A 12,638-nucleotide genomic window follows, 5' to 3' on the forward strand; every position below is an offset into this window, starting at 1 on the left:
ATGGGTCTCACCGAACCGTCCGGTTTCGGTACCACAAACATTGTGGAATAGTAACCCCGTCCCTGTTGAAGGAGGGGAACCTTGATAATCACCTGCTGAAGGTACAGCTTGTGAATAGCCGCCAGCACTACCTCCCTTTCCCTGGGAGCCGCTGGCAATGCTGATTTGAGGTAACGGCGAGGGGGAGTCGCATCGAACTCCAGCTTGTATCCCTGAGATACCACTTGTAGAACCCAGAGATCCACCTGTGAGCGAACCCACTGGTCGCTGAAGTTCCGGAGACGCGCCCCCACCGCACCCGGCTCCACCTGTGGAGCCCCAGCGTCATGCGGTGGACTTAGTGGAAGCAGGGGAGGATTTTTGTTCCTGGGAACTGGCTGTCTGGTGCAGCTTTTTTCCTCTACCCCTGCCTCTGGGCAGAAAGGATGCGCCTCTGACTCGCTTGCCTTTCTGAGGCCGAAAGGACTGTACTTGATAATACGGTGCTTTCTTAGGCTGTGAGGGAACCTGAGGTAAAAAAGTCGACTTCCCAGCTGTTGCTGTGGATACGAGGTCCGAGAGACCGTCCCCAAACAATTCCTCACCCTTATAAAGGCAAAACCTCCATGTGCCTTTTAGAATCAGCATCACCTGTCCACTGCCGAGTCCATAATACTCTCCTGGCAGAAATGGACATTGCATTAATTCTAGATGCCAGCCGGCAAATGTCCCTCTGTGCATCCCTCATATACAAGACGACGTCCTTTATATGCTCTATGGTTAGCAATATAGCATCCCTGTCGAGGGTATCAATGTTGTCTGACAGGGTATCAGACCATGCTGCTGCAGCACTACACATCCATGCTGAGGCAATAGCAGGTCTCAGTATAGTACCCGAGTGTGTATAAACAGACTTCAGGATAGCCTCCTGCTTCCTATCTGCAGGCTCCTTTAGGGCGGCCGTATCCTGAGACGGCAGTGCCACCCTTTTAGATAATCCTGTGAGCGCCTTGTCCACCCTAGGGGATGTCTCCCAGCGCAACCTATCCGTTGGCGGGAAAGGGTACGCCATCAGTAACATCTTAGAAACCACTAGTTTCTTATCAGGGGAACACCACGCTTCCTCACACAATTCATTTAATTCATCAGATGGGGGAAAAGTCACTGGCTGCTTTTTCTCCCCAAACATAATACCCTTTTTAGTGGTAACTGGGTTAATGTCAGAAATGTGCAACACATTTTTCATTGCCGTAATCATGCATCGGATGGCCCTTGTGGACTGTACATTTGTCTCATCCTCGTCTACACTAGAGTCAGACTCCGTGTCGACATCTGTGTCTGCCATCTGAGCTAGCGGGCGTTTTTGAGCCCCTGATGGTCTCTGAGACGCCTGGGCAGGCGCGGGCTGAGATGCCGGCTGTCCCAAGGCTGTTACGTCATCGAACCTTTTATGTAAAGAGTTGACACTGTCGGTTAATACCTTCCACATATCCATCCACTCTGGTGTCGGCCCCGTAGGGGGCGACATCACACTTATCGGCTCCTGCTCCGCCTCCACGTAGCCCTCCTCATCAAACATGTCGACACAGCCGTACCGACACACCGCACACACACAGGGAATGCTCTGAGGACAGGACCCCACAAAGTCCTTTGGGGAGACAGAGAGAGAGTATGCCAGCACACACCAGAGCGCTATATAACACAGGGATTTCCACTATACTGTGATTTTTCCCAATAGCTGCTAATACACAAATTGCGCCTAAATTTATGTGCCCCCCCTCTCTTTTTTACCCTTGTCGTACTGGATACTGCAGGGGAGAGCCTGGGGAGCGTCCTTCCAGCGGAGCTGTAAAGAGAAAACGGCGCTGGCTGTGCTGAGGAAGATAGCCACGCCCCCTCAGCGGCGGGCTTCTCCCGCTTTTTATAATGTTAATGGCGGGGGGTTTTGCACATATACAGTGTTATACACTGTATTATGTGCTAATTTATGCCAAAAGGTAAACTAATTGCTGCCCAGGGCGGTGCACCCAACAGTGACCGGAGTGTGTGGTGTGCTATGGGAGCAATGGCGCACAGCTGCAGTGCTGTGCGCTACCTTAATGAAGACAGGAGTCTTCAGCCGCCGTTTTTCATCTTTATCTTCCGTCTTCTGGCTCTTCCGTCTTCTGGCTCTGCAAGGGGGACGGCGGCGCGGCTCCGGGAACGGACGATCGAGGTCGGGCCCTGTGTTCGATCCCTCTGGAGCTAATGGTGTCCAGTAGCCTTAGAAGCACAAGCTAGCTGCAAGCAGGTAGGTTTGCTTCTCTCCCCTAAAATAAAATAAATAAAAAACCTAACAAATACTTTCTTTTCTAGTGAACTCAGGAGAGCCCACTAGGTGCATCCAGCTCTGGCCGGGCACAGATTCTACCTGAGGTCTGGAGGAGGGGCATAGAGGGAGGAGCCAGTGCACACCAGATATAGTACCTAATCTTTCTTTTAAGAGTGCCCAGTCTCCTGCGGAGCCCGTCTATTCCCCATGGTCCTTACGGAGTACCCAGCATCCACTAGGACGTCAGAGAAATTTCGCTAACATCTCCTTTTTAATATAATATGAATTAAAGGTTATTTTTTAAACAATTTAACATAAGTGCACCACTGTAAAGCAAAATTCCTCTGCTTTCCTCTCTTGGTTACTGTACAGAAACTGCCCTAGCTCCAGACACGCAGCAATTGCAATCAAATAGACTGCACGCTTGTCATCCTGATCTATGTAATTACAGCATAAGCTATAATCACATATGTAGAATCCTTAAACCTTGAAAGAGACTAGGGCATCACATCCTACCAAAATCAGCCTTATGCCAACCTACTGTAGTATACATATGATAAACACCATACCTCATTATCATTATGCAATCTTGTATTGTATAGAATATGTAAGACAGATGTCCATTCATTCTGGAAGGAGATGTAGTACATCATCAGCATTATATAACATAATACTGTATATAATCTTTTCTTCATGCATACTAGCCATCCAGTTGCTCATAGATGAGAAAGAATATGTAACATACTATACACATGATGTACTGTATACCATATAACATCAGTGTTATAACAGGATTTTAATACCTACCGGTAATTACTTTTCTTCTAGTCCATAGAGCAGGGATGGGGAACCTTCGGTCCTCCAGCTGTTGTTGAACTACACATCCCAGCATGCCCTGCAACAGTTTTAGCATGACCAAATGGCAAAACTGTAGCAAGGCATGCTGGTATGTGTATTTCAACAACAGCTGGAGGACCGAAGGTTCCCCATCCCTGCCATAGAGGATGCTGGGGTCCACTTCAGTACCATGGGGTATAGACTGTTCCGCAGGAGCCATGGGCACTTTAAGACTTTTCAAGGGTGTGAACTGGCTCCTCTCTCTATGCCCCTCCTCCAGACCTGTTATAGGAACTGTGCCCAGGGAGACGGACATTTTGAAGAAAGGATTTACTTTTATACTATTGGTGAGATTCATACCAGCTCACACCTCAACCATGCCGCACAACATGGCATTCAACATGACACATGCCAACAGGCATGAACCATTTACAGCAACATGCTGAAAACAAATTTAACACAACTTGTGTAACTATAATGAACAAACTGCAGGTAAAGTACGCACTGGGTCAGGTGCCCAGCATCTTCTACGGACTAGGAGAAAAGGATTTACCGGTAGGTATTAAAATCCTATTTTCTCATACGTCCTAGAGGATGCTGGGGTCCACTTCAGTACCATGGGGTTATACCAAAGCTCCAGTATGGGCGGGAGAGTGCGGATGACCCTGCAGCACCGATTGACCAAACTTGAGATCCTCATCGGCCCAATGTGTTTGACCCTGACCAAGTAGCTGCTCGGCAAAGTTGTAAAGCAGAGAATGAGCGTGCTGAATTGTCCCTCTGATCCAGTGCGCAATAGTCTGCTTAGAAGCAGGACACCCAATCTTGCTGGGAGCATACAGAACAAACAGAGCCTCTGTTTTCTGTAACCGAGCTGTTCTTGCAACATAAATCTTCAAAGCTCTAACCACATCTAGAGACTGTGACTCAGTGAAAGTGTCAGTAGCTACTGGCACCACAATAGGTTGGTTAATGTGGAAGGACGAAACCACCTTTGGAAGAAATTGTTGACGAGTTCTTAACTCTGCCCTATCTTCATGGAAAATCAGGTAAGGGCTCTTGTGAGACAAGGCCCCCAATACAGACACCCGCCTTGCGGATGCAAAGGCCAATAGCATCACCACTTTCCAAGTGAGAAACTTCAATTCTGTCTCCTGCAGAGGTTCAAACCAATCTTATTGAAGGAACTGCAACAACACAATAAGGTCCCATGGTGCCACTGGAGGCTGGATGTGCAGAACCCCTTTCACGAACGTCTGAACTTCTGGAAAGGAGGCCAATTGTTTTTGAAAGAAAACTGATAAGGCCAAAATCTGGACCTTGATTGACCCCAATCTAAAGCCTGCATCCACACCAGCCTGCAGAAAATGGAGAAAACGTGTCAACTGAAACTCTTTCGTAGGAGCCTTCTTGGATTCACACCAAGACACATATTTTCTCCAAATACAGTGGTAATGTTTAGACGTTACTCCTTTCCTGGCCTGAATACGAGTGGGGATGACTTCCTTGGGAATACACTTTCGGGCTAGCCATGCCATCAAACGTAGCCGCTGTAAGTCTTGATACACACACGGCCCCTGCTGTAGTAGGTCCTCTCGAGGAGGAAGAGGCCGACAATCTTCTATGAGCAACACCTGAAGATCTGGATACCAAGCCCTCCTTGGCCAGTCTGGGGCAATGAAAATTGCTCAAACTCTTGTTGTTCTTATTATTTTGAGAACTTTTGGAATCAGTGGAAGTGGAGGGAAAACATATACCGACCGAAACAGCCACTGGGTCACCAGTGCATCCACTGCTATTGCTTGAGGGTCTCTCGACCTGGAACAATATCTCGGAAGCCTCTTGTTTAGACGAGATGCCATCATGTGTACTTGAGGAACTCCCCCAAAAGACTTGTCACCTCTGCAAAGACTTCTTGGTGGAGGCCCCACTCTCCTGGATGGAGATCGTGTCTGCTGAGAAAGTCTGCTACCCAGTTGTCCACTCCCGGAATGAAAATTGCTGCCAGAGCTCTAACATGTCTTTCTGCCCAGAGGAGAATCCTTGTCACCTCTGCCATTGCCTCTCTGCTTTTCGTTCCACCTTGCCTGTTTATGTAAGCGACTGCCGTTACATTGTCCGACTGGATCTGCACGGGATAATCTTGAAGAAGATGTACCACTTGTTGAAGGCCGTTGTAAATGGTTCTCAATTCCAGAACGTTTATACGAAGGCAGGCTTCCTGACTTGACCATTTTCCTTGGAAACTTTCCCCCTGTGTGACAGCTCCCCCGCCTCGGAGACTTGCATCCGTGGTTATTAGGACCCAGTCGTGAATCCCAAACCTGCGTCCCTCTAGTAGGTGAGAACTGTGTAGCCACCACAGGAGCGAAATCCTGGCTTTGGGGGACAGGATTATTTTTCCTGTGTAGGTGGGATCCGGACCACTTGTCCAACAGGTCCCACTGGAATACTCTGGCATGAAATCGGCCAAACTGTATGGCCTCGTAGGCTGCTACGATCTTTCCCCAACAACCGAATGCATTGATGGATCGACACGCTTGTTGGTTTCAATATTTGTTTGACCACTTTCTGGATTTCCAGAGCCTTTTCCACTGGAAGAAATACTCTCCGTACTTCTGTGTCCAGAATCATCCCTAAAAAGGACAATCTTGTCGTCGGTTCCAACTGCGACTTTGGAAAATTCATGATCCAACCGTGTTGTTGGAGTATTGACAGGGAGAGTGCGATGTTCTGCACCAACTGTTCCCTGGATCTCGCTTCTATCAGGAGATCGTCCAGATAAGGAATTATATTGACTCTTTTTGATGAAGGAGGACCATTATCTCCGCCATCACCTTGGTGAATACCCTCGGTGCCGTGGAGAGTCCCAACGGCAACGTCTAGAACTGGTAATGGCAATCCTGTACTGCGAACCTCAGATAAGCTTGGCGAGGAGGATAAATGGGAACATGCAAGTAAGCATCCTTTATATCTACTGACACCATGAAGTCCCCCTCCTCCAGACTGGAAATCACTACCCTCAGGGATTCCATCTTGAACATGAACCTTTTCAGGTTTAAAATCGGTCTGACCGTAGTTCCGAAGCTGGACGGCTCGAAGAGGCTTGAATAAAAATCTTCTCCTTGCTGTGACAAGGGTACCAGGACAATGACCTGATCCTGACATAATTTCTGAATTGCAGTTGTTACTGCCTCTCTTCCTGGAAGAGAAGCTGGCAAGGTCGATTGGAAAAATCGGCATGGGGGAACATCCTGAAACTCTAGTTTGTACCCATGGGACACTATTTGTAAGACCCATGGGTCCAGGCCAGATTGAATCCAGATTTGGCTGAAAAGTTTCAGACGTGCTCCCACCCGAGCGGACTTCCGCAAGGGAGCCCCAGCGTCATGCTGCAGATTTGGCAGAAGCAGGGGTGGACTTCTGCTCCTGCGATCCGGAAGACGCTGTGGATTTCTTTCCTTTTCCCCTTCCCCTACCTGCAAAAAAGGGGGAACCTTTGGCCTTTTTTTATTTGTTGGGCCGACATGACTACATGTGAGAGTGATGTGTCTTTCGCCGGTGTAGGAGCATAAGGCAAGAATGTCGACTTACCTGCGGTAGCCGCCGAGACTAACGCCTCCAGCCCATCACCAAACAAGGCCTCCCCTGTATACGGGAGAGCCTCCATATTTCTTTTGGAATCTGCATCAGCATTCCACTGGCGAATCCACAACGCCCTCCGAGCCGATACTGCCATGGTAGTGATTCTTGATCCCAAGAGACCAATATATTTCATGGTTTCTAGTACGTACGCAGCAGCATCTTTGATATGACCTAACGTTAGGAGTATCTCGTCTCCATCTATTGTGTCAATATATAATGACAAGTTTTCTGACCACTTTTCAATAGCACTACTCACCCACGCACAGACAATGGTAGGCCTGAGTAGTGTCCCATTGGCCACATCAATAGATCACCTCACTCGCTTGCGGTCTGTCGGCTCCTTAATTGAAGCCAGTCCAGGCGCAGGGAGAAACACCTTTTCTCTTTTATGACAGGGCCCTGTCTAAAATGCGGGGTGACTCACACCTTTTGGAAAAAGGTAAGCTGCCTGAATTCCTTTTGGGAATCTGAAAATTCTTTTCAGGTTAAATCAGACTCCCTCCAAGAGACTGTTCAACTCCTGAGGTGGAGGGAAAATTACATTACTTCTTTACTAAAGTAAACCCTCTCCTTGTGGTAAAAGAGGGGGTTTCGTAATTTCTAACACCTCCTTTATAGCTAAAACATGTTTTGAATGCTTTTTGCTAACTTAGGATCTATTCCCCTGGAATCACTAGTGTCGACACATGAATCAGAGTCCGTGTCGGTATCAGTTAGTACTACTTGTGCAAATTTGTATGTGACCCAGAGGGGTCGCTGTGGATGAAAGGCAGAACTATTAAAAATCACATCTTCAACCGATTATATTCAGTTTTCCTGGTGTCATATTACACCTCTGTGTCTCTAACATGTCTCCCACAGAGGAAGAGTTCCCTGCCTGTCACACACGTGCACAACCACACCACAGACACTCCCGAACTTATAGGGGACAGACCCACAGTAAAATCTGTCAGAGGGACACAGATAGGATTTGCCAGTTCACAACCCAGCACCAGTAACACAATGTCTGTGAACACAAAATGCCCACTGACATGCAGCGCTTTTATAATGCTAATCACACAATTATATAGCACCAAATTCACTGTGCCCCCCCCCCCCCCCCTCTTGTGCACCCTGATACTTGTTCAGTAGTGGAGGAGGACCAGCGTTGTCTCTGCAGCCTGAGGAGAGAGAGAAAATGTCGCTGAGCAGTGTGCTGGCTGACTGAGGAGGAAGCTCCACTCTTAAATGGCGTGTTTCTCCTCAGCTTTTATGAGGTAATTTTTTTATACTGGCGGGGGTAGGACTGTGCCTCAGCAACTTATGCCCCTTATTTATGCCAGTTTCCATAGGTTTCATGCTGCCCAGGGCACCCCCCCCTGCAGTGCCTGTATATGTGTGGGCAACATGGCGCACTGCGCTCCCGCCAGCCGCGCGGTTCCTTTAGCCGTCACTTTCTTGATTGAAGATCTGTCTTCTAACACTCACCTGTCTTCTGACTTCTGGCTCTGTGAGGGGGGTGACGGCGTGCTGTGGGAGTGAGCATCTAGGCACGGCTAGCGTTCAGTTCCCTTCAGGAGCTAATGGTGTCCTGTCAGCCAGAAGCAGAGCCATGAAACTCTGAGGAAGTTGGTTCTACTTCTGCCCCCTCAGTCCCACGAAGCAGGGAGACTGTTGCCAGCGGTCCTCCCTGAAAATAAAAAACCTAACATAAGTCTTTTCAGAGAAACGCAGTAGAGCTCCTCTGGAGTGCATCCAGTCTGCCTGGGCACATTTCTAAAACTGAGGTCTGGAGGAGGGGCATAGAGGGAGTAGCCAGTTCACACCCTTGAAAAGTCTTAAAGTGCCCATGGCTCCTGAGGAACAGTCTATACCCCATGGTACTGAAGTGGACCCCAGCATCCTCTATGACGTATGTGAAATTAACATAAAAGGAACATCTGTTTTTGTGTGACTGAACACTGCAGCAGAAAAGCAGTGACAGTACCACCCAGTCATGGAATGCCCTTCAGACAGTGCAGTGAAGCAGGGAACGTGTGGCAAAGAGTCGCAGTCCAACGATACACCCACAGCAGGCCTTAACTACCTGCCGAAATCCAAGTTCTTTTTGAGATATGATCTGTTTAGGTAAATAGTGTTCCTTCTAGGCTGTTTTAGCAGGCTGCCGCACCCTGTCCATTTTTGAAATGTGAAAAAGCACCTTGCCCTTTTTCAGTGCACCCTGCTGGATCATAAATTGCCCCCTTGTATACAGAATTCAAGTCAGAGACCATGTTACAATGTAGTTGTCTTCTCCTTGCCCACCACTGAAATTGGAACACAATTTCTATCCTTGGCAAAGTGGATGGCAGAGGAGGGACTGTAAATGGCATCATTGCTGTGGCTGCCTGCATAACACAGCACTCTGACGAAGAGGGAAACAACAGGGTAAGCAGTGAGCATGTACTGCTTACAGTATTTCCCTAGTAGAAGAAAATACTTGTTTTGTACCTATATATATTTTAACCCTCTGCTTACATTTTCTGTTATATAACACAGAGATTATAACCACTCCAGCACTGGAGGAAACCTTTATTATCTACTTATTATTTATATGCTGCAGCCAATTTTTCAAGAAGACTGGACATATACAGTACTTTTTTTCAGTACAGATATTGGGTAGTTACATGGGTGTTTTATTTGTATGTAGGGGTAAATATATGTATAGAAACTATAAACATATGCGCTATGCTTTTTGCGCAAAGCACATCAAACATGTGCCCTTCTCAATGATCAGCACCCTGCCCTAAAAAAAAATCCTAGAATGAACACTAGTAAAACCCCAGACACTCTTAGCTAGTCATACAGTGAACTCCCTTAGTTGCTGGTAGCAGGACATGATAGAAAAGGAACCCATACCCAAGCCCTGTGCTGCTGGTGCACTGAGCCCTGCATATGATACATAGCCATTTGCCCTCTTCTAGACACTAAAATGCAAGTCCAGATGGAGAGAGCAGATATTATAGAGGGGAGCGGGTAGTGGGAGACAGAGCCTAACACCTGTTGTTTTAGCGCCTGATCTCCTGAGTCGACCCAGCATGGATGAAAGAGGAAAGTATATATTTGTCCAAGGTCCACCATTAGTGTCCTTCAACGCATGGGTGCATGTCCGTTTTGCATAAGAAACTATTCTAATAATCCCTAAATTGAGCTCTGCTAGTGCTTTATGTAATGCCTGTTTAAAGTGGCACAGTACCCACTCAAGGTTGTTTCTAAATTGCACACAATGCAGCTGTCCACAGAATCGAGCAATTGGTTGCTAATATGCATGGGTCTAGGTTGCTACGCACAGATGAGCAGTTGCAATTGAGACACCCGGTATCATTAATGTATTGGAAGTGTACTTTGCGTACCCAGGTGGTGATTGGGAGGTGGCTATTCAGAAGCACTAACATGTACGTATTAAGGGCGTCTTATGAGAGCATTGCATGGGTGTCACTAAAGTGGTTGCATACACAGACTGTTAATTGCTCACCGTAGGGCTGGTACAAGCTTCAGTGCAGTCTAAAGAAGCAGAATTACAGTGCCTAAAGATTCTGAAAGTGGACGCATCAGCCTTGCAGTTAGACACATGCTTGTACAGCAGGGGAAGGGATGATACTATCATTAGCATACAGTTGCAGAGTCGACTATAACAAAAGACTATAAAGTAGTTGCAGCAGAATAAGCCCCTTATGCAGTAATTAACGGCAGAATAATTACATTTTAGTCTGACCATTTGTCGTTATGCAGTAATTAACGGCAGAAGAATTATATTTTTAGTCTGGACCATTTGCCATAATCTAACAAACCACAGAAATAGAGAAAGCGGTTTCTAATTAAAAAATGGCAATACTCCCTTTGCAATTATGGAAAACGCTACATGAAGTCTAAGGTGTACAAATTGAGAAATTTAGAAACACATTATAAGTTTCAATTAGCAGTAGCATGTCTTACCTGTCTGTCTTTCACCTTTAACTCAGTATCTACAATAGCCACGGAATTCACATTTTTCACTAAAAAGAGGTCATCAAATTCTGTCCAGGTATAATCGCCAAATACAACACTGTGTCTATTTAATAACTGTATAACACGAACCCTTACATCTTCGGTTTTTGCAGTGCTAGAATTTAAAGGAACAATAAAATAAAACAAACAAAAAGACAAAATCAAACAAATCTAAAAAATCCACAAGTGATTAGTTTGCTATAGAAAGGAAATCTCATAGATAACCTGTGTTTTCCAAAAAACATGTAGTGTTAAGCAGAACGTACTTAAACCTGCAGAAAATGTGATGTCAGATTGGTTACATGTGTATTTTAACCCTATGAAAGAATTATTCGCGTTTCACACTTGAAAATCCCGGGTTTTTGCACATGAATGTGCTTCAACCCGTGATTTTCTTAAGTGTGTAAAAGACCAGCTCTATACCAGGGTCGGACTGAGACGCACTAATTTCTCAGCTAGTAGACCTGCCAATTTCCCACATGCTTGTAAATCTGAAAGGGGTATAACTCACTTGGGGAGATTCAAATGTTTGAAAAGTCGGTTGGGCGTCTGTGTTGTCCTGTCTATTAGATAGGAAAAAACAGACTCCCAACCAACTTTTCAAACATCTGAATCTCCCCCAAAGAATTGTGAGTGATATTTACTTTATTAAGTTTCTTATATGGCACAGCAAATTACATTGCACTTTACAAATAGAAACAACAGTGATTAAACAAAACTGAGAAAATAAGATTTTACTTACCGGTAAATCTATTTCTCGTAGTCCGTAGAGGATGCTGGGACTCCGTAAGGACCATGGGGATTAGACGGGCTCCGCAGGAGATAGGGTACTTTAAGAAAGCTTTGGACTCTGGGTGTGCACTGGCTCCTCCCTCTATGACCCTCCTCCAGACCTCAGTTAGAGAAACTGTGCCAAGAGGAAATGGACAGTACGAGGAAGGATTTTTGTAAATCTAAGGGCGAGATCCATACCAGCCACACCGTATAACTTGTGATAAACTTACCCAGTTTACAGTATGAACAACAACATAGCCACGGTTCAACCGAAGAACTATAACATAACCCTTATGTAAGCAATAACTATATACAAGTCTTGCAGAAGAAGTCCGCACTTGGGACGGGCGCCCAGCATCCTCTACGGACTACGAGAAATAGATTTACCGGTAAGTAAAATCTTATTTTCTCTAACGTCCTTGAGGATGCTGGGGACTCCGTAAGGACCATGGGGATTATACCAAAGCTCCCAAACGGGCGGGAGAGTGCGGATGACTCTGCAGCACCGATTGAGCAAACAGGAGGTCCTCCTCAGCCAGGGTATCAAACTTATAGAACTTTGCAAAGGTGTTTGTCCCCGACCAAGTAGCTGCTCGGCACAACTGTAATGCAGAGACCCCTCGGGCAGCCGCCCAAGAAGAGCCCACTTTCCTAGTGGAGTGGGCCTTAACCTATTTCGGTAACGGCAATCCTGCCGTAGAATGCACCTGCTGAATCGTGTTACAGATCCAGCGAGCAATAGTCTGCTTTGAAGCAGGAGCGCCAACCTTGTTGGCCGCATACAGAACGAACAAAGCTTCAGTCTTCCTGATTCTAGCCGTTCTGGTCACATAAATCTTCAAAGCCCTGACTACATCCAGGGACTCGGAATCCTCCAAGTCCCGTGTAGCCACAGGCACGACAATAGGTTGGTTCACATGAAAAGAGACCACTTTTGGCAGAAAGTGAGGGCGAGTCCTCAACTCTGCCCTATCCACGTGAAAAACCAAGTATGGGCTTTTATGTGATAAAGCCGCCAATTCGGAAACACGTCTTGCCGAAGCTAACGCCAACAACATGACCACTTTCCACGTGAGGTATTTCAACT

General features: G+C 46.5%; 1 protein-coding gene across 1 annotated transcript in view; it reads right to left on the reverse strand.

Moving 5' to 3' along the window:
* The window catches only part of TRIP13 (thyroid hormone receptor interactor 13), a 436,692-nt gene that overhangs the window by 330,910 nt on the left and 93,144 nt on the right, over positions 1–12,638 (reverse strand). Inside the window, exon 3 of the mRNA XM_063922679.1 lies at positions 10,727–10,892. Within this exon, the coding sequence (XP_063778749.1) occupies positions 10,727–10,892 (166 nt within the window). The remainder of the gene's footprint in view (positions 1–10,726; positions 10,893–12,638) is intronic.

The sequence above is a fragment of the Pseudophryne corroboree genome, chromosome 5, assembly GCF_028390025.1.
Source record: "Pseudophryne corroboree isolate aPseCor3 chromosome 5, aPseCor3.hap2, whole genome shotgun sequence".
Taxonomy (NCBI): domain Eukaryota; kingdom Metazoa; phylum Chordata; class Amphibia; order Anura; family Myobatrachidae; genus Pseudophryne; species Pseudophryne corroboree.